This window comes from Erpetoichthys calabaricus, chromosome 9 (genome assembly GCF_900747795.2).
Source record: "Erpetoichthys calabaricus chromosome 9, fErpCal1.3, whole genome shotgun sequence".
In the NCBI taxonomy this organism is placed as follows: Eukaryota; Metazoa; Chordata; class Cladistia; order Polypteriformes; family Polypteridae; genus Erpetoichthys; species Erpetoichthys calabaricus.
In genome coordinates this window covers 179,593,697-179,614,464 of record NC_041402.2, presented here as the reverse complement: position 1 = coordinate 179,614,464, position 20,768 = coordinate 179,593,697, and the positions used below count along the sequence as shown (strand labels likewise).

At 40.6% G+C, this 20,768-nt stretch overlaps 1 protein-coding gene across 6 annotated transcripts in view; it reads right to left on the bottom strand.

The window, feature by feature from the left end:
• The window catches only part of aplp2 (amyloid beta (A4) precursor-like protein 2), a 59,443-nt gene that overhangs the window by 30,738 nt on the left and 7,937 nt on the right, over positions 1 to 20,768 (bottom strand). For all 6 annotated transcript variants that reach the window (XM_028808462.1, XM_028808465.2, XM_028808467.1 and 3 more), the window contains exons 2-3: positions 20,277 to 20,450; positions 20,058 to 20,187 (exon numbers count right to left, since the gene is read on the bottom strand). In XM_028808462.1, the coding sequence (XP_028664295.1) occupies positions 20,058 to 20,187; positions 20,277 to 20,450 (304 nt within the window). The remainder of the gene's footprint in view (positions 1 to 20,057; positions 20,188 to 20,276; positions 20,451 to 20,768) is intronic.

The window sequence follows — 20,768 nt, the reverse complement described above, 5'->3', positions numbered from 1 at the left end:
CAGTCGCTCCAGCTGAGCAATTGGGAGTAGCTGGAGTGACCGGCAGTGGAGACGACTAGCTGACTAAAGGAGCGGAGTCATGGAGGCTTTGGGTGTGTTGAGCCCCAGCGTGAGTGCCCTGGCCGCTGGGGGAAGAAATCCAAGTCTCGGTCCGGCTGGAGCCGACATAGCCAGGGATCGGAGGGCTACAAGACCAGCGTTGAAGGAGCTGCACATGCTGGTAGGGCGACTCCCCTGTTGCGGGGTCCGGAAGGGAGAAGCAGGGGAGTTGTCAGGTTAAAGGCGGCGGCACAGGATTTTTAAAGAAAGACCATTTCCAGCCGTTATTTTAACCTCGGGTTTTAAAGGATATTTTTTGTATTGGATTTTAACCTCCACCTTTCACCTGTTTTATGGATTATTTATTTAATGACCTATTCTGATACACTGTTTTGTTTGTTGGTTTTAAATAAAAGCACTTTTTGCACCATCCCCTTGCTTTGTTGTGCCTTACTGCCTAGCTCATCAGTGACATTAACGACAGTGTCGGGTTCAAGAGCTCCCAGAAGTTAGATGGGAGCATGGAGCGAACCCGCATCATCATAATGTGTCACGTTAATCCTCGACTCCTTACGCTGTGAATGCGATTCCATAATCATGCTTAACCAGAGTACCACATCACGCACAACTTCACCCATAATGCCCTGCATTTCATGTGGTTAGATGAGGTGTGAATGCAATTTGACACAGGACCCAAGCAAACTGGTCCAGGGTTCACTTGGCACCATGCGGAGACCACCCTTTTCCAAAGGGTCTACGTATGGTTGTTCTGGTCCGCACCAGAGAGTGTGACTGGAGTGTTCACATCTACCTGAACGAACACAATTTGAAAAAGCTGTTCCAAATGTACTTAGTGTGAAAACACCAGACTAACATTTGCAGTGTACTGTGCAATGCCCAAGTCTCGGTTATATGTCAATTGTTAGGCGATTCATGTTAATGTTTGTGATGCGCAGTCTGTTGGAAGGACAAATGCATGCATTTTATGACTAAAAATGTTAGTGTTGCGCCATCTTTTGGAAGGACAGAGAAATAGCAACTGGGCAAACACACAAACAGACACAGAGGCACTTGTATTTTTATTAGCTGCGTAAGCCCATACTGTAAAAAGCGCAAGCTCCTAGAAAATATTGAAGAAATCATCAGAAGAAAACTGAAATACAGAGTCGGTGGCTTCATTTTGCCGACCTGCTCGCCCCCCTTGTGCATCAGCGGCTAAGCAAGTTCGTCTTCGTTGGTAGTTTCACTTTGGCGATGGAGTCACTTTCTTTCAGCTTCATGCTGTAGCCTCTCACTTCCAGGCCGGACAGACACACACACACGCACACACTTCCTCTCAAAGACTTTTATATATAAGACTAAGCTGGATATAATACACACACACACACACAGGCGCCAACTCGATCAGGTCCATTTAATTGTTACCTTGCTTTCAGCCTTTTAACATTTACTCTCTGACTAGCCTGAATTGTTATTTCAACACAAAAAGAGGTTAAAAAAAGTGCATAGGGATGCCGGCCTGTGTCGAATGCGATGTTCCCTTAGTTGATAATGGATCTCTCTGCCTTAAAATATTTCTTTCCATCTTAACCCCACAAATACTTGGACTGAAATCGAAACCACAGTGATTAAAGTTACTGAATCACTTTTATTTTCCTGAACCATTTTTGGACATTTCTGCCTTGCTGACATTACCTTACTTAAAAAGCATGCTGGCAGGCGAACAGACTGTTGCCATGAAAGGGAGCACTTGAACAATGACGCTCAGATATCCTATGGCACAGTAACAAAACTCTGCTCACAACAAGGGAGCCAGTGTATGCAACAAAGTCACCTCCCACACCATTACATTGCCACCATCATCACGGCTGCTTGGACTCATTGAGTTGTCACAATATCCTTGACCTAGAAATAATGTTTGATTAGACCAGGCAACGTTTTTACCTTCCTCAGGCGTTCACCGATTGTGTTCATTAGCCCACTCCAGTCGCATCTTAATATTGTTGTTTACTAAAAAGGAGAGAAAATCTTGTCTTTACAGCCCACCACAATAAGATGGGGTGGATTGTGACCTCAGATACAACACTGTTGCACTTTGTTGCCAGACAATAACTCAGGTATTCTGTTAGCCCTAGCACTGGTCTACCACTGCCTGAATTTTCTATGAAGGAGCGACACATTTGATGCTGTCACTGACTAAGCAGTCAACTACCTGAGAAGGGCAACAGCACCAAATCAGCGAGCCACTTGGTGTAAGGTAAAAGGAATTCAGGTCCTGGTTGCACAGCCAGAAGTACCTTCAAAACACACAAGGACTGGGTTTATGGACTTGATGGCCATAATGGGTATAATAAGTCAAAAATGTATCATGTTTGTCTCCAGTGACAAGTCAAAGTTAAAATCCCATTTAACTTCATTAGATATTTCGGTGTTACTGCTTTTCTTCTTAGGGCTCCATAGCAAGTGTGGCAACTGCATTCTTCAATAAAGAATACTACAGAAGGTATGAAAAGTATTGTGCACATGAACCTGCCTGGTATGTCTGACATTAACATACATGCTATAGAGTAGGGGAGAATCAAGTCTCTCTCTCTCTCTCGAACTGGAAATCCCAGAAATGTCAAAATTTATCAAGAATGACTATAGAAATAACAGTTGGTACCTTCAAAACAAACTCTTTGCTAGAGAAACAAATAGGATGGCCTATCCTAGCTAGGCGGAGAAGGAGGGACGCCTCCAATAGTGCACAGGATGGAGAAACGCAACTGATGGCAAGTGATAATGAGAAAAGCCACACTAGCATCCATTGCCTTGGGGGACACCTGCTTTGTCTGCTATAGCAAAAGTTAGGGAGTCTCTGTCAACGGCACTAGTGGAGTGGTGCCACTAATAGTCAGTGAGTTCGTTAGTGTGTGTGTGTGTGTGTGTGCGCACACATGTGTGTGTTCAACTTGGGGTGTGGACAGGCCAACCATATCATTATTAGATGATGAAGTCAATTTTCCTGAGCAAGATGGTACTTTTCCCATTAATAAAAACATTGGTAAGAACAAGTCGCTCAGCCCAATATACTGTAGCGTAGTAATCGAATTCAGCGCCTATCAAGTCTCTGATTGAAGGTTCCTAAGATACTGCTTTAAAATTATAATTTTTGGAAAGTTGCCCCATGTATATATAGTTCACAGGTTGAAGAAATACAACCCAACATTTGCGCTACATTTAATTTTAGCTTCAATTTGTGCCTTTATCCAGCTCATTTCAAGTAACAGATGGCATCAACCTTATTTATCCATTTCCTAATTTTAAACCCTTCTGTCATGTGCTTTTTTAGTATCGCTTTACTTATGATGAAAAGATGGAACTTCTTCCATTCCCCCCCCCCCCCCCCCCCACCTCATATGAAGCAGTTCTGGATTAGATTTATTAACTCTTCTCTGGATTTTCTCTAGTGCAATTATGTCCTTTTAAAGCAGAGACCAAGAGTGAAGCATCTCTCCACTGGCAGCCTGCACAGCGTGCTCTATAATCCAGCCTTTAAGTTTTCTGCATCAATTTTCCCAGTCACCTTGCATCACATTTGACTAAACCACCCAGCACTCATTAAACAGTTAACTCAATCGGAATATCCATGGCATTAACGATGGATACGGCCAGAAGAATTTCAGTTGGTTTCATCTTGCTATCATCTTACAGGTTAGAAATTTCACAATGCATTGTGCAGCTGCAGCCCCAATAAATCACTTGACTGCACAGCTGACAAAATGGAGGATTCTACAAGAGCAGCAACAGGTGCAGATATATGTATTCCCCTACTCTTGATAGGATGGAAAGAAAAACGATAGAACATCTGCACCAAACCAAAGGGGAGGAGAAAAAAAAAAGGGAATATGTGGATGTAAATTTATAATAAAATAAATTTGCCATGCACATAAAACTCTGAATACAAATTTTAGCAAGTGCTTCCAAGTAGAACTCACTATTTGCAGATATCAAGATGGAACAAGACTTACACACTTTCAATGCATATTTAATGCTAGCTGTCCCCCGCGGCTCTGCCCACATAGTAGTGAAACAGGACAAACTTTAAACATCAATTATAAAAAAAAAAAAAAAGTAATTTGTATTGAGAAGAATTTATATTGATAGCTTTCGTATCCAACAGCCTCTTGATATATAATATTTTTGATTTTGCTATCAGGGGTGAGAATGTAGCTGTGATCTCTTTGCCAAACGTAAAAAGTTGGCAAGGAATCTGTGGCCAAGCGGAAGAGAGGTACGCTCCAACGTCAGACATTGCCACTGTATCTGTTCGTGTTCAGCCCTGATGGGAGAGCGTCTCCCACGTGGGGAGAAGAGCACTGGCCGTGATATCCCTGCCAATGAGCAGCTATCCTCTACACCACAAGTTGCTGTGATCTCTCTCTCAAAAACGTCAAGCGTTACTCTTTAACAATTTGTAGATGATAAGGTCTGATGAACAAACAGGTATCGCTAGCTAAGCGGAGGCAAGGTACACTCCAAAACATGGCAAGAGGAAGAGCAACTCGAACGGAGGCTGGCGAAGGAGGGAGGAGGGCCTCGTCTCCCACGGCCCACTGCCTGTCTCTCGGATTCGCGCAAATAAATCTGTGCAACTGCAACAGAACTACGATACTTATCACTTAGAGTAAAAAAAAAAAAAAAAAAAAAAAAAAAAATCTAAATCCGATTTTTTTATTTTACTACATACTGTACATACATACATACACACACACATATACATATACACACACATATACACACACACACACAGACAGAGAGGAAGGGAGAAGCGAGAGATGCATGGCGGTTCACAAAATGTAAGGAAATATTTATAACCATGCAGACCTAGAATTATTAATAAACAATAATGAACTGCAAGTAAGCATACATGTTTTTAATAGAACATATTAAGACTTTTACCTTATTTTATCTCATTCTAAATTGAATCTTCTATTACTAGAGTCAGCATTACATATTTGGAATGTACTGATTGAAGGTTATATAACCTAACCCTGATGGATTTCATTTAAGTAGATCAACACAAAGGGATGCAAAATGGAAGCCCTCTTTTTAGTAGCTGCTTAAAACAACTCAAGACTCGCATTTACAGATCGGCCCGCGGCAATGCAAATGTCTTACGTGGAATGTAGCTAAAAATATCTCACGGTTAGATGGTTAAGACCACCGATTGGTTTTTTTTTTTTGTTACTTTCATAACCTTGGAAGGATATAAACTGGGCTCAAAACAAAAGATGTGAGTGAAGCAGACGCTAGTCAACACGACAAGTGCTACCAGTGCAGTGCATGCGGCCTCTGGATTTGATTCCCAGGTTACTATAAAAGACAGGGACACCCAAAGATTAAATAAAAGAATAAAACTGAACAACAAGGCTTTTTGCATTTAAAAAAACAAACACTAAAAACCAAAAAAAAAAAAAAAAACCCACCACCTTCAAATAAACAAGACGGTTAAATGCACTGCATGGTTTGGCTTCATGTTACAGGCCTATGAATGGTCCATTCTTGTCACCCGTACAGAGTACAGTGAAATTCATACATGCATATGCTAAAAAACATGCAACGTGTTGTCATTCCTCAGTATCATAACTTGAGTGCAACAACCTTACCTTGAAATCGTCTGTCCTTATTCTTCAAAATATACCTGTTTATGCACATATACTTTTTAATGATATAATGCTGTATTATATATTATTATATTATATATATATATATATATATATATATATATATATATATATATATATATATATATATATATATATATATATATATATATATAAAAAACTCACTAAGCAGCCGCCACCGCTGAAGCACGCAGGACAGAGCCACGCCCATCAACTCTAAGACCATTGGATACGACGACAACTCGCAGAGCCACGCCCACCAACTCAGACACAGCAACTCACAAAACAGGGCATCATTCACGTTCGTCTCTGCTACTCTCCACATGCACCTCTGAGCCACGTTGACTTTTCATTATTCTTTTCGGTTACGACACACGACAGCGTCCACCATCACAAACTGTTTTATACGCCATGGTCTTAGAGTTGGTGGGCGGGTCTCTGTGAGTTGCTCTTCCTAGTGGGCACATGACCAGGCAGTGTGTATGCTTCGAGAATAAGGGTGGACACGGCAGGACCATCTAAGAAGAGGCATGTTTGTCGCAGATGTGAATCGCTGTATGCAGCGTGTAAAACAGTTTGCGAGGGGTATCCCATGGTCTTACAGTTGGTGGGCGGGTCTCTGTGAGTTGCTCTTCCAAGCGGGCACATGACCAGGCAGTGTGTATGCTTCGAGTGCGAGGGTGGATGCGACAGGTCCATCTAAGAAGAGGCATGTTTGTCACGGATGTGAATCGCTGAATGAGCGTGCGACGGCGGTCCTCCAATTGTCAGTCACGGACAATTGTATGTTGCCCTCTCCAGAGTTCCATCTTTTCATTCACCTACAGTCGTATCCTCAAACCCTCCCCATTTGGACAACTGTGTCTTTCAGGAAGTGTTCACCCATCAATACATAATTATGCGGCGTATGTTACGCCGCGGGCTGGCTAGTATATAATAATAAGCATAGTCCGCATTATGTGGTCACTAATCATTTTCAGATTCAGCATTTTAGTAATCTTTAAAAACACATTTTTTAAATATTGCAAAGTTTACAGCCATTGCTGCTCCTTGAATACACAGCACAACAACTGCCTACAAGAATTTAAAATTTACATATATTTGGCGGACACTTTTGTCCAAAGCGATTTACGTGTTGAGATACATTCATTTGGTTTTTTTTTCCCCCCCAGTTGAAGCACAGGCGGGTGAAGCGACTTGCGCAGGGTCACAAAGTGTCAGTGGCGGGCATCAAACCCACAACCTCAGGGTTTGTGATCCAAAGCCTTAACTACTGCACCACACTGCCTACCTGAATTTTGGCCATTCTCCCTGTAGGATTTTACATAGTATTCCAGTTTCCTCCCACATTAAAAAATTAGAATATTAAGGTAACCTGTCTTACTTTATTAAATACATACTAGCTAAAACGTAGAGTCCAGCTGTTAAGGGTGTGCCAAATTAAGTACAGCAAAAGGTGAAGGATTTGATGTCATGAAATCTGGAGAAGCTAAAGTTGCACTAATTGGATTCTCTTCAGTGTGAAAGGTGAGATGCGTCATAATTAATAGCATTTAGTCTATGATCATTGATAAGCCTGCGACACTCATCCATATTTTGAGGCTGCATTTTCCATTACAGAGTTGTTAGAATCCTAACCCTATTTGAAAATGTAGGGCATTACTGGGCCTTACGTACAAACCAACATTTATAGGAGTTTTGCATAAATAAATATATCCTTGATGGTTGCCCCACCACCACCCCAAGTAACAGACAATGCATTTTCGCAACACACATAATATTAAAATACCTGAAATAATGCAGACTAAATAGGCTTGTAACTAAGAAGACTTATAAAATAAAGAATATAGTAAAACTGTTTAAATGCATTTACCCATTTAATTTTTTTAACAGCTGAAGGACAAGTACATTAACTGTTCAGGGTCACACAGTGAGTTAGAGACGGGAACTGAACCAACAACCTCATAGTTAAATCAACAAGTGTATAAACCATTTAATTCCCCAATGTGATGAACAATTTATAAAAATTGTTCTGGCTGCGAGGAGCAGAGGTGTAGCAGCAGGACAGGCAATTGTCCAAATGATAGAGGGCCCCACGAGGGAATCTGTTTGCATAGCCACTCAAGGCAATGACAAATCTGCGGGAATCTCCCTTGACGCATAGCAATGATACACTACAACGACACAACTGGAAATCCTCCTGAGCCGCACCCCCCCCCCAATCTCTGTTGCAAGAGATGAACGTAATCTTAATGATTTGTGAAATTGGTTCTGATTACATGCCTGGAAGCAAAAAAATTGGATGAACTCTGTTTGCTTCAACAATTCAGCCATTTCTTTTTGGGCTTCAGTCAGTCTCTCCAAGGTACCACTGTAGTGAGTGTGCAGCCAAAAACAGCAGCACCAATTCACCCACTACTGGGCAAGTGGGGTAAACAGCGAGTCAAGGATCCAAGAAGTTAAAATTTAGTCCCTCGGCAGTCCTGACTCTTCCCATCCCTAATGCCTCATGTTGAGATAAGTTTAGAGATGAATAAATGTTTACAACTTCTTGCCAGCAGCCATACCTCATGCACTTCAGAGTTTGGGTCTGTCCAGTACTTGGATGGGCGACCGTTTAGGAAAAGCTTGGGTTGCTGCTGGAATAGGGGTTGGCAAGGCCAAGCAGGGGGCTCTTACCCTGTGGTTTGAATGCCCCAGTGTAGTGACAGGGACACTGTGCTGTACAAATGGCACCGTCCTTCGGATGATAAGTAAAACTGAGGTCCTGACTCTCTGTGTATCCAAATGTCCAGGCTAAATTGCCCATCATGGCCTAGTCATTCTGGCCCCCTAATCATCCCCTGTCTCAAACGGACTATGTCACCACCTAACAGCTCATGAGCAGCGACCATACTGACACAAAAATGGCTGCCATCACATCATGCAGGCAGATGCTACACATTCACTATGTAAAGCACTTTTATATAGCTATTTTCACACTACTCAATGTAAGGAATTATTATTATTTATTATTAAATCTTACTTGAAACCTACCATGTGCCAGGGAAGGCTTTCAGCCCGAGATCAAATTTCCACAGAGCACACTGTGGCTGTGTTTACTGCAGCCAAAGGATGCAAACAGCAATAATGAAAGTTAAAGTAATACTTTTATGCACTATTTTTTGCATTTTCATCATCTTTTAAATTTATATTAGATGCATGTTTTTATTTTTTAACATACAACGTGCAGTTTGCATTTCATTTTCGTTGCCATGAGAACCTTGCATTTATTTAGATTTTTAAAATTCACTTTATTTTTCTTAATATAAATCGGTTTTTCACAAAAATATCAAAGGATTTGTGATTATTACATTTTCCTTGTTGATCTTAAGTTAGATTTCGCGATAAAATAATCGTAACAAACTTAAACCATGTAGGCTGAAGGGCCCCATAGAGCTTTTTGCCTAGGGCCCGACACACTCAATTATTACAGAAAACTGCAAAAATTGGATATTTTTTATCTGAAGAAAAAAAATCTTTAGTGTGAAATCAATCATAAAAACAAAAAGGATCATTTTGGCTTATTTTCTTGCATCAGTGTAAGAGAGTTTTGCGTTTGCACATAGCTGCAGCAAACAAAGTCCCATGTAGAATACTAAAGTCTACCTAACCTAACCATGCTACAACTGTCAACACCACAAACACCAAGGAGGCAACTGCAAATGCTGAAAAATGATACAACCAACCCACAATATAAATAAACAGATAATAAAACTGTCAAGCTATGACCTTTTTTTGCTTATGTGGTGAAAAATGACAAAAGGGTCACAAAAAGGTTCCTCAGCTGACACATCTCTACCTATCTATCCAGTCACTCAAATCATTTCCCAACCCACTATATCGTAACACAGGGTCGCAGGGTTCGGCTGGAGCCAATCCCAGTCAGCAGCACCAGCCAACCGCAGGGCACAAACACAAACACACACACACACACACACACCCCAAGCACACACTAAGGACAATTCAGGATCACCAATGCACCTAACCTGCATGTCTTTGGACTGTGGGAGGAAACCGGAGACCCAGAGGAAACCCACGCAGACACGGGGAGAACATGCAAACTCCACGCAGGGAGGACCCAGGATGCGAACCCAGGTCTCCATACTGCGAGGCGGCAGTGTTACTACCACTGCATCACCATGCTGCCCCCTGTCTTATCCATCCATTACTTAAATGGCTCATCCTGGTATGTGGACCCAAAGACTCAGTTCAATTGGGCACTGAGGAATTGTCTTGTAAATCATTAAGAAAGCACACATGGCACATATCTTGTCTGATATTTACTACTGTATAAAAAACAAGTTTCTCGAGTTGTTCAATTATGCAAAGCTTACAAGACTGCTAGTCAATGGCAAGTAATTTATAGAGCATATTTAAAACAACATAAGTAATGTAGTAGCCAAAGTGTTTTACAATAAAATATACAATAAACATAAATAAAACACCTAGAATAAAACACAATAGAAAAAAATACAAAAAAGCAGTAAGCTGAAACAAACAAATGACTATGAGGAAGGAACCATCAGTATCACTGAAGGTCACAGAAAGCTAGAAAATAGAAATGTGTTTTCAATCTTGTTTGTAGTACTAGGGTGTTGTACCGTGTTAGCCATTATGAATGTAGAGAAAAGACCAGCAAAATGACACCTTTTATTGGCTAACTAAAAAGATTACAATATGCAAGCTTCGAGGCAACTCTGGCCCCTTCTTCAGGCAACATCTTGCCTGAAGAAGGGGCCAGAGTTGCCTTGAAGCTTTCATATTGTAATCTTTTTAGTTAGCCAATAAAAGGTGTCATTTTGCTTGGCTTTTCTCTACAATCTCGTTTTAAATAGTTCAGTCGAGTCTGTTGTATAGCTCAAATTATGGCCAGAGAGGGTTTAACAATGGTGTGCAAAATATATTTTTTATGGTTTCCCAAATATGTACTTAGCAATAGTAGATATCCATAGCTGAAAAGAAGTCTGTAGGGATGGAAGAAAACGGACGTTAGAAATGGTGACAGCACTGGATATTCTGATGGAATCTGAGCTAACCCACCTCTTCAGTGTTGCATAGAAGATGGGGACAGTGTCTCCAGAGCAGCAGACTAGCAAGCTGGTCCCCATTGGATATGTGATTGACAGACACAGGAAGAAGATTATAGAAGCGGAACAGCAGGCCAACTCTTTACCCCTTGTGCAGAGAACTGAGGGGACATAGGAATTTGCAATTCCTGTCTACATGTCCTTTTTGGATTTGGGGGAAGAAAAAAAAAAGCTTCTGACCATGTACCCCATAGTATATTGTGGGGGTGCTTCAAAATATGGAGTTCCAGGCCCACTGCTGTATGCCATTCGAGCACTATTTTTGAGAAATCAGAAGTTGTATTCTCATACTTGGCATTAACTCAAAACTACTGGCATCAGACTCGGCCAAGGTGGGTCTCATCTCCTCTCCTGTTCGTGACTATTATGTACAGGAAATCAAAGGACAACAAGTATTATTACTACGTTAGAATATTTATTTTCAATTACATCAGGTTATGCTGAATAATTCTTTAATTAAATCTGGTTTAGCACAACTGTAGTAATTTGCTCTATATTTTATGTAACTTTGTAGCCAATTCCGACAAATTAGGACTTAACCAATCATTCTTCTGTTGTTTTGTACATTCTGGTATTTTATTTTCTTTATTAACAAGTTTATGAAGAGCAGCCACAGACAGCTGATATCTTAGCAGAGCAACACACCATAAATCATTCTTCTGTTGTTAATCAGTTAAATAAATAACAGGTGAGAAGGTAGGCGATGATGGCCACGCACCTAAAGGGAAGTTGGCGGATGTCCAAAGAATATCATTCTTGAGTCAGTTGCTCTGTCTGAAACAATTGCGACATCCACAACATCAAGATGTTCTCCTTAATATGGCTGTGCGGTTAAATATGAACACCATTGACCACCTCCGCAAAGATGGGTTAAAAAAGAGAGATGCAGGCTGTCCAGGTGCAAAACAATGACTGTCCTTGGTTTGGTGTAAGAGGACTTGATAAAAAAGGACTCACAGAAAAGTTGCCCTTGGTCCCACTGTGAGGGACTATACCATGGGTGGATTCCTGCAGACTGCTGGTAATGCCCACAGGGATAGCAACGCTGCTAGCTCCAAATTCATCCATTTAGTATACAATTTTAATGTTTTTAATCAATACATGTATTAAATTGTAAAATTATATCATGTATCTAGTACATAAACGTCTACGTGTGGAAGTGTGTATGTCTGTCTGTCCGTCCGTCCGTCCGTCCTAGAAGTGAGAGATGGAGTCGGGGTCAGGGATCTGCCTCCAAGGAAACAAACTCACGTCGCTGCTAATACAGAAGTGAGGCGAACACATCGACAAAACGAAACCTCCTAGGAGAGAGAGATGCCCAGAGTAGTTCCTTTCAATTACCCGACATCTTTACATTTCAATTTTTCTTTTGACGATTGCAATAGGGCAATCATCCCTGGGACCCTGGGCTTTTTACAGCACGGGCTTTCACAGCTAGTATAATTTATATGAAGTTATAACAATGAATTATTAAACATAATGATAAAGAATTGAATGGATCTAAAGGGTTAATTAAATGATGTTTGAAGCCTAGGCACGTAAGGCTTTTGCCTAATCTCAGAGGGTCCGCCAAGATAGTTGCTGCCAAGGTTAAAATGAAGTAGATGCGTAATGAACACCCCCTTAAAAAGCAAAATAGTCAATGGAAAAACCCGTAAGACACCCCTATAACAGAAGCCATGTTTAGAATAGTGTCCTGCAGTGGGTTGGCACCCTGCCCAGGATTGGTTCCTGCCTTGTGCCCTGTGTTGGCTGGGATTGGCTCCAGCAGACCCCCGTGACCCTTTGTTCAGATTCAGCGGGTTGGAAAATGGATGGATGAATGTTTAGAATAATGGAAGGATTGACTTGTATACAAAGCTACTGGTGGCTCCAGTCGAATGGCTAAATTCTGCTCTGTATATTAAGAGTCAGATGATGTGATGTATTAGATAAGGTAATAGTAACAGAAACGTATCAAAAGGGAATGAACTGTATTAATGATTGCTTACTCCATTCTGCATTTTCGTCTGGTCTCCGTGAATGACTTCTTTGAAAACAGAGGAAAGTTTTTTTCCAGAACATTAGTCACCACAATATTGCTGCACCATGCACGCAAGTACATATAACTCCCAACAAATTGGGGTTGCCTGCACAGAACCAAAAAAAATTTTTTTCTTTACATTATTGGGAATATTCCCATGGATGTAGGTGTAGTGAATTCTTATCCCTATATACTTCTAGCCTCCGTTTCAAATAGCAAAGAGATGATGCATTTGCTGGTGCGTGGCTATTGGGTGACATCAGGTATCTTCCTCCAAGCATACTTGTTAACTCCAGTGATGAATCAACAAAATATGGACGAAGAGAGTTAAAACAGTATGACAAGCAGTGCAGAAATTTGAAAGTTGTGAATTTGATGCCCACACAAATTATCACGTATATTTGGATTTTGACCCGAATATTGCAGAGCTTTTACTGTTGTGCGTACAACATTGCCATTCAAGCTGTCTTATGCCTTTCCCATGAAAACGTGGAAGATGACAGGAGAACCCTGCAGTTTACTTATCAGGGCAAACCATCAGCTGGATTTGAATACACGAATGAACATTATCACAAAAGGTTTTCACTTGATCTGTATATGAATTATGCTTGTGATATCTCCAATGCATTTATATAACTTGACTTTTTAGTTTTGTTTTAATTTTCACATGAATAAATACACCGACACTCTTTTCTGAGTCGTGTTTACATTCCACTCATACTGTACTGTCTGTCGTTGAGGGATTTCTAATCTGCATTTCAAAAATTACCATGTAATTTTCAGGTATCATAGTGAAAAAATAGATTTAACATATTGATTGTTTACTATTTGATCAATGATGCTCCCCCCCCCACCACCACCCATGACAATGGAAGGGAGAAGCCAGGATAGTCAATATCAGATAATGATGCCCTTTGGGAAAAAGTCACAGTGGCAAGTACTTCACTTCCATCCTTCAGTAATTTGTTAGTTCATTACAAAGATGCACCACTTCCAAGAAATCCAACCCTGGATTATAGTGGAAAAATGGGAGATAAAAAGAAAAGCCCATATATAAAATACTGGATTAATTAGTCAGCCTACAACTGCATTCTCATCTATGATCACCAGCCCTTGGTAGTGACAGAAAGAATTAGACTACAGGTGTTATCAGGGAGGAAAAAAAAAAAAAATATATATATATATATATATATATATATATATATATATATATATATATATATATATATATATATATATATTCACGGCATTCGTAGTCTGTGTCACAATCTGATTGTATGGGTGGTTACCTACCAGGTAACGCTTGTGGTTGGCCAGCAATCTGCTAACTTCCGCCACGGTGCCCTCAGTTTGTGAGGAGCAGATCATAGAATGGTTGAAATAGTTTACTGTCAAATAAATACAATCAGATTGTGACACAGACTACGAATGCCGTGAATGTAATTACCCCTTTCTACATGCTGTCAAATACACGAACCACACGCCGTGGCGCAACGTTAGGGGCATCGCCTCTGACGCTGACATCCGAGGTTCGATTCCCGAGAGGGAGTGCAGTGGAGTGTGTACACCTGACGAGCCCAGAATGAGGGCGAAACACGTGTTGTGTACTCTTTGCATTTATTTGACAGTAAACGATTTCAACCATATATATATGTGTAGGTTTCTGCACAGGACTGGTGGGCTCATTCCACATAATATGGTGAGGAGCTCAGCAATACCGAAGGCCTCTGGAGTAGAACTGCTGCTCCGAAAGATGAAGAGGAGCCAGTTGTAGTGGTAGCGGTCCACAAAAAATGAACAAAACACAAGCCACCAAGAGTGAAGATCCAGGACATGTAGAAGGGATTATACTTTTCAATTGACTTGAAAGTTCTAGGAATTCCCTAGGTGGTTGGAGAAGTTGCCGAGAATATGGTGACTAGATCAGCATATTGTTATTTCCAGCCTCATCAGGATAAGTGGAGTAGAAATTAAGCGATTTCTACCAAACAGCCCAATTCTAACTCTCCATAAAAATGTTTATGAAACAGGCACAAGTTTCTTTGCAATACGACCAACTCGCCATTAAAAACACCAAAACTTCTGTTACTGCCAGGTCATTTGTCATTACTTTTTGTGAAGTCGGGCAAGGAAATGTTCCTTTACACTGCTACAAACAACTTCATACACAGTAACTTTATACAAAGCCTACATTTCATGGAACACGTCTCTCAAATAAGTATCTTTTAGCTTTGTTCCATGAGCATATTTGACAAGACAGGAATAATAGGGTGGGGTTCAAATCAGTCTCTCTTGGCAGGATCTTACATGTTGCACAGTCACGGTACACACTAGAACAAAGTACGGAATGTCTCTTAGAAATTTAGTTTAATCTGCTGACGGTTCTTCTTAATATGTATTTTTATTGAATATTATTGAGAGTATGCCAATAAAAGCAACATGCCAGTAAACCAGAGAGAGCCGGAAGGCAGCAGGAGTACAGCTCTAGCACGAACCCTCAAAGCTTTTTAAATAATAATAATAATAAATAACCTTAATTCCACCTCATTAGACAAGCTGAAGGCCGAGATCAAAGCATCCTGGGCTTCCATAACACCTCAGCAGTGCCACAGGCTGATCACCTCCATGCCACACTGCATTGATGTAGTAATTCATGCAAAAGGAGCCCCGACCAACTTTTGAGTGCCTACATGGACATACTGTTCAGTAGGCCAACATTTTTTATTGGTCTTATGTAATATTCCAATTTTCTGAGATGCTGAATTTTTGGTTTTCATTACCTGTAGACCATAATCAGCAAAATGAAAAGAAATAAACACTTGAAATATATCACTCTGTGTGTAATGAATTTATATAAAATATACAAGTTTCACTTTATGAACTGAATTATTGAAATAAATTAACTTTTCGATGATATTCTCATTTACCTGTACAGCAAATATCAGCGATGAACCTGGTGCCAGTTGATGTAGGCCCAAAACTCCAGGACCCATCTTTAGATATTTAATACTGAATACCCCATTTTACCAATATCTGTTCAAAATCTCCTACACGTACAGCGTCAGTTAGTTATGGATCTAATTTCCCTTAATTCTTCCCTTGGCTAAGAACTAAGGTCTGCACATTAGGCCTGAGCACACACATCAAATGAATAAAGGGCACCTGTTCTAGTGCAGCTGTAATGGCAAGCAGTGGTGGTTCTCTTACTGTGATTAATGAGTATGGCACTGTACCGCCTCAATTCACAGAGGTTACCATTGCAAATATTATGTTTCAGCGGGAAAGATATGCGGCCCAGTGTCTAGGGTATTGATGATGCGGTTTATTTCCATGCCTCTCATTCTTCACATAATCCCAAGCAAGTTGTTTAACCTGCCTGGAGTCCTCATGTAAAATAAAAAAAAGTTACAGTTTACCCTGATATTGTAGTTTCCTGGTTATCTGAATGGCATTCTGGGAAAGTATTGCATACAGCATTTACACAGACACGTCAGACAGATCAGATAAAAATACCTCTACTGCAGACTAACTTTCTTTGATGCTGCCTAACAAAAATATTTAAAATTGGTATTTCCAATGCAACTGGTAACACGGTCCTCTTCACGTGTACAACAAATTTATCCAAAATACTTGCATGTTATTCCAGATGCCAGGATCTACGCTCTGCGGGAGAAGAGAGAACTGAAATGTGTCGGTAAAAAGATCACCTTATAAATAAGCTAGCCTGTCAAGGACATCAAGAGCATTAGCAATCACTTTTGTCAAACAAATACACACAGTATTTATATTATGGTTTTGAAATTGTTCATTTACTGGAGATTTCTCAGACAACATCAGCACAAATTGTCCCTACGTTTGATCAAGTAATGTACTGTATTGATGGAAGCATATGAATGAAGTGAGGAGATTGCAAAGAGTCATCCATCATCACATGTGCCCTTTCACAGATAGGCTAAATCAAGATGGCTAGTGGGGTTCAGACTGAGGGATCAAATATTAAGGACACATCGGGTGCCTCCCTGAGCTCAATGTACACAGTAATTGAATTGTTGTTGCTGTATACAAGCTGTATACTTCTGAAAACTCCAACTCAGCATTGCAGTGTGGATTACTAAAAATGTAGAGTTTTGAAAACTCAGCCTCTAATTGCACTGCGCTTTGTGTCTCCTTATTATTACCTAGCTCTTCCCTGATGAAGTCCTGCTCATTACCACGTCTCATTCTCTAACTGGACACCCGTAATGGAACTAACGTAGTGGACATAGTAGAATTGCTTCCCACAGCATGTGTTGCATTTCTAACCAGTGTGCATCTAAATTGCGTTTTGTACAGTATGAATGCTGCATATACACACACACACACACAAAAGGCAAATTTACTTGTTGCTATAGTTTTGCGATAAATCCTGCAGCCATCTCTTCAAGGAACTGCCAACGCACACTGTAGCAGTAGGCAAACGTCTACGTCATATGCGTTTTTCGTTGTGTACGTGTTGGAGGAGATTATTTTTCAATTAAAAATTCAAACACACATAATAGTGTGGACGTAATCAGAGTCTAACACTGTAGTATTGTTGAAAATCAAAAACAGGTACAACTCTAGCACTTATTCCAGGGCTTAAGCTTCAGAGCAGAACTCAGGATCATGCCTATTTATTTTAAAATTCCACATGGTTTAACTTAATAAGGTGGGAAATACCCACCGCTCTTTCAAGGCCCAAAAAAAAAAAAAAAAAAAAAAAAAAAAAACTACCTTTCATTATTCATGCATGCTTCATGCTTGTTTTGAGAGCACATTGATGTGACTAATCAGCTATACGCTGCAACAGTTTTAACTTGTACACGACGTTAGAAAATATAGTCATATTAATGTTTTGTGTAAAACAGCACCATACATAACCCCGACAAAGGAAGAGAGGCATTTCATTCATCCTTTGGAATATAAAGGAACGAGCTGCAGCTGTACAGTCAACCATCTTCCCGATTGTTTTCTAGCTGGCTTATCTGCAGCTGTAGCTAAACTACAAAGGTAACTAAACAAGCTGCTCCCAGAGTCCCCTACAAAAAAAATTTACTTTCTTAGCGTTTCAAAATACATTATTCACAGACTTGTGCGGTTCAGTTCACAATAGGGGTGGCACAATCGTAACGCTGCTGCCTCGCAGTAAGGAGGCCAGTGGACATGCCCCTGGTCCTTCCTGCATGGAGTTTGCATGTTCTCCCCGTGTCTGCATGGGTTTAATCCGGCTGCTCTGGCTTTCTGCCAGAGTGAACTGGCGACGCTAGTTGTGATGGTTTGGATGTGTGCAGAGGAGAGATGCTGGGTATATTGGGAAAAGGATGTTAACGATAGAGCTGCCAGGGAAGAGGAAAAGAGGAAGGCCTAAGTGAAGGTTTATGGATGTGGTGGGAAAAGACATGCAGGTGATGGGTGTAACAGAGCAAGATGAGGAGGACAGAAAGATATGGAAGAAGATGATCCGCTGTGGCAATCCCTAGCTGGAGCAGCCGAAAGAAGAAGAGAGAGTATGTGTGTGTGTGTGGTTACCCTGCAATGGACTGCTGCTCTGCTCACGGTTTGTTCCTGCCCCCCACAATCCCCGTGACCCTAGTTTGGATTAAGCAGGTTATAGAAAATGACATGACAATTCATAATAGTTTGAAGCAAAAACAAATCTCTTTACTGATACAACCTGTAATGGATTAACACAAGTGAGTAAATCGCTTAGATGTGCCGTTAGTGGGGATGCTAAAACAGTACACTTTGCTGATTTGCTTTTACCAAACACTAGATTCACGATGGGTATCTGAAACCAAAGCAATAATGAAAATGCGACAAGCATAGTGACAGCACATATTTACATGGTACGGGAGCAAACGGAATGCAGTCTCCAGTTAAGAGGTCAGTTCAGTTCTTTGCTTAATTCAGGTTTAATACACAGACCTAAGCCTTGAAGACCAAACAGAACAATGGCAGTTTAACTGGGATTCTGAAAGTATGGATCAATTTTCAAATGGACACATCTGATTTCACAAAGGCAGCCTTCAATTTGGTCGAATGTAAAAAACGTTGCAATTTTCTTAATCCCTTTACAACAGTTTGCAAAAGCCGAAAATTGAATAAATTTTGATTTGTCCATTAAATGCCACTCTTCATAAATGATGCCAACACTCTGTTAATATACTGAGCCAAACACAAATACAGCAACAGGAAATATCACAAATCTGACATGATATTCTAAAAAAAAATATTCAAAAAGGGTGCCATTACAAATGCAGAGAGTTTGTGTAAATGAAAATATCTTCTTATATAATACACTACTGTGGTTGTCCGTTTGTCTGTCCAGGATTTTAAATCACCTGTAGCTTGCAAACCGTTTGACCAATTGACCTGAAATTTGGTACACATATACTACGTGACTTCTATCCGCTTTTGGGGGGATGATTGCCCTTCAAGGTTATTCCTCATTTTAATGGAGAATCAACTCTCAACCAGCAGCCGTGTGGCACATGCGTACAGGCGCCGTTCTCATCCCTACCACCTTTGCCATCACTTTCTCTACCGCTTCATATCTTAAATTATTCTTTAGGCAGATTGAAGACTTAAGAGGCAGCTTAAGTGAAAAATTAAGGAAAACATACTAAGTAACTGCAACACAAAACACTGACTTAATCCGTTTTAACACAAAAATATGCCAACGAAAGAAGAGAAGAAGTGGGCCACTATGGTGGAGAAAAGAAGAGCTGCTCAGGAAACATCAAGCGCATCAACCTCTGAGCAAACGAATGGTAAACGTACAGAGAAAGAGGATGAAAACTATGAATGCTCAGGTCAAGGGTATTCACTGCACGTTATCGTGGAGGGTGTCGTTACTGGTCCTAAATAATTCTGTTACTTCCTAGTAATAATGTTTAAAACTTTTTTGGTATTGATTTCAACTGTAGTTAATTTTTTAGTTAGTGAATAGTGAGTAAATTATATGCACATGGCAAGATCAATGCGGTAGTCCATCAAAATCAGATCATTCTCAAGTAGCACATTGAAATCCCCCCTCCATAGCCTATAAAATTACCCCATTTATAAAAAAGTTAGAAACAAATGACATTGAGACCCACAATAAATAAAGAAAACAAATGATCTCTTTACAGAAATGGATAATGAAACAAACCCCCCTTACATGCCTACCCACAATCCACTTACCTAGACACTTGTAGGGAACGACAATATGGGAATGGCCGGCACATTGCTGCTTTCCCTGTTTGCACCAGTTATCAATCTGGACGGGCTGATTCGCCTCCACCACATTTGTGATTTGTAGTTCTGGGTACATCTGGGAGGACAAGGTCATAGTTAGGATGCCATGCAGCAAGAAATCATAAACTAAGTGGAATAAACTGTTGTCTTGCAAGGTTCTCTTACCTCCTGGCAGTACTGCAAGATCATCTCCTTTCTTCTCAAACAACTCTTAATGCCCGATGTGTCTGGTTCCCATTTTCCTGTCTGAATGTTCACATGCATGTTCAGCTTCCCACAAAACATAGCCACCTGGGGCTCGGCCACTGCAAAGCCAGTGTCAGCATTGGCGGCAAGAGCCTACAAGAGAGAACAAGAGGCAGGGTTAACCAAAGCAGACTAGACGACATTATCAGTGATCTCAACTCCACTGCCCAGGCAAATCAAAAAGCACACACAAGCACCCTGAGAGAAGTCCTTGGAGAACCAGAAGGCCTCCTACACATTCCCAGTGCATGATATGCTACTACGTCACACTTATTTTTAACTCGCAGTCCCCAGGCTCACCCAGATACAAAAGGCCCCCGTACCAGAAAAATGCTAGCACACTTTCTTGGCCTTTCACACACACATTTTTGCCATTTCAGACTATTTCAAGTACAACAAGTCAAAATGTTC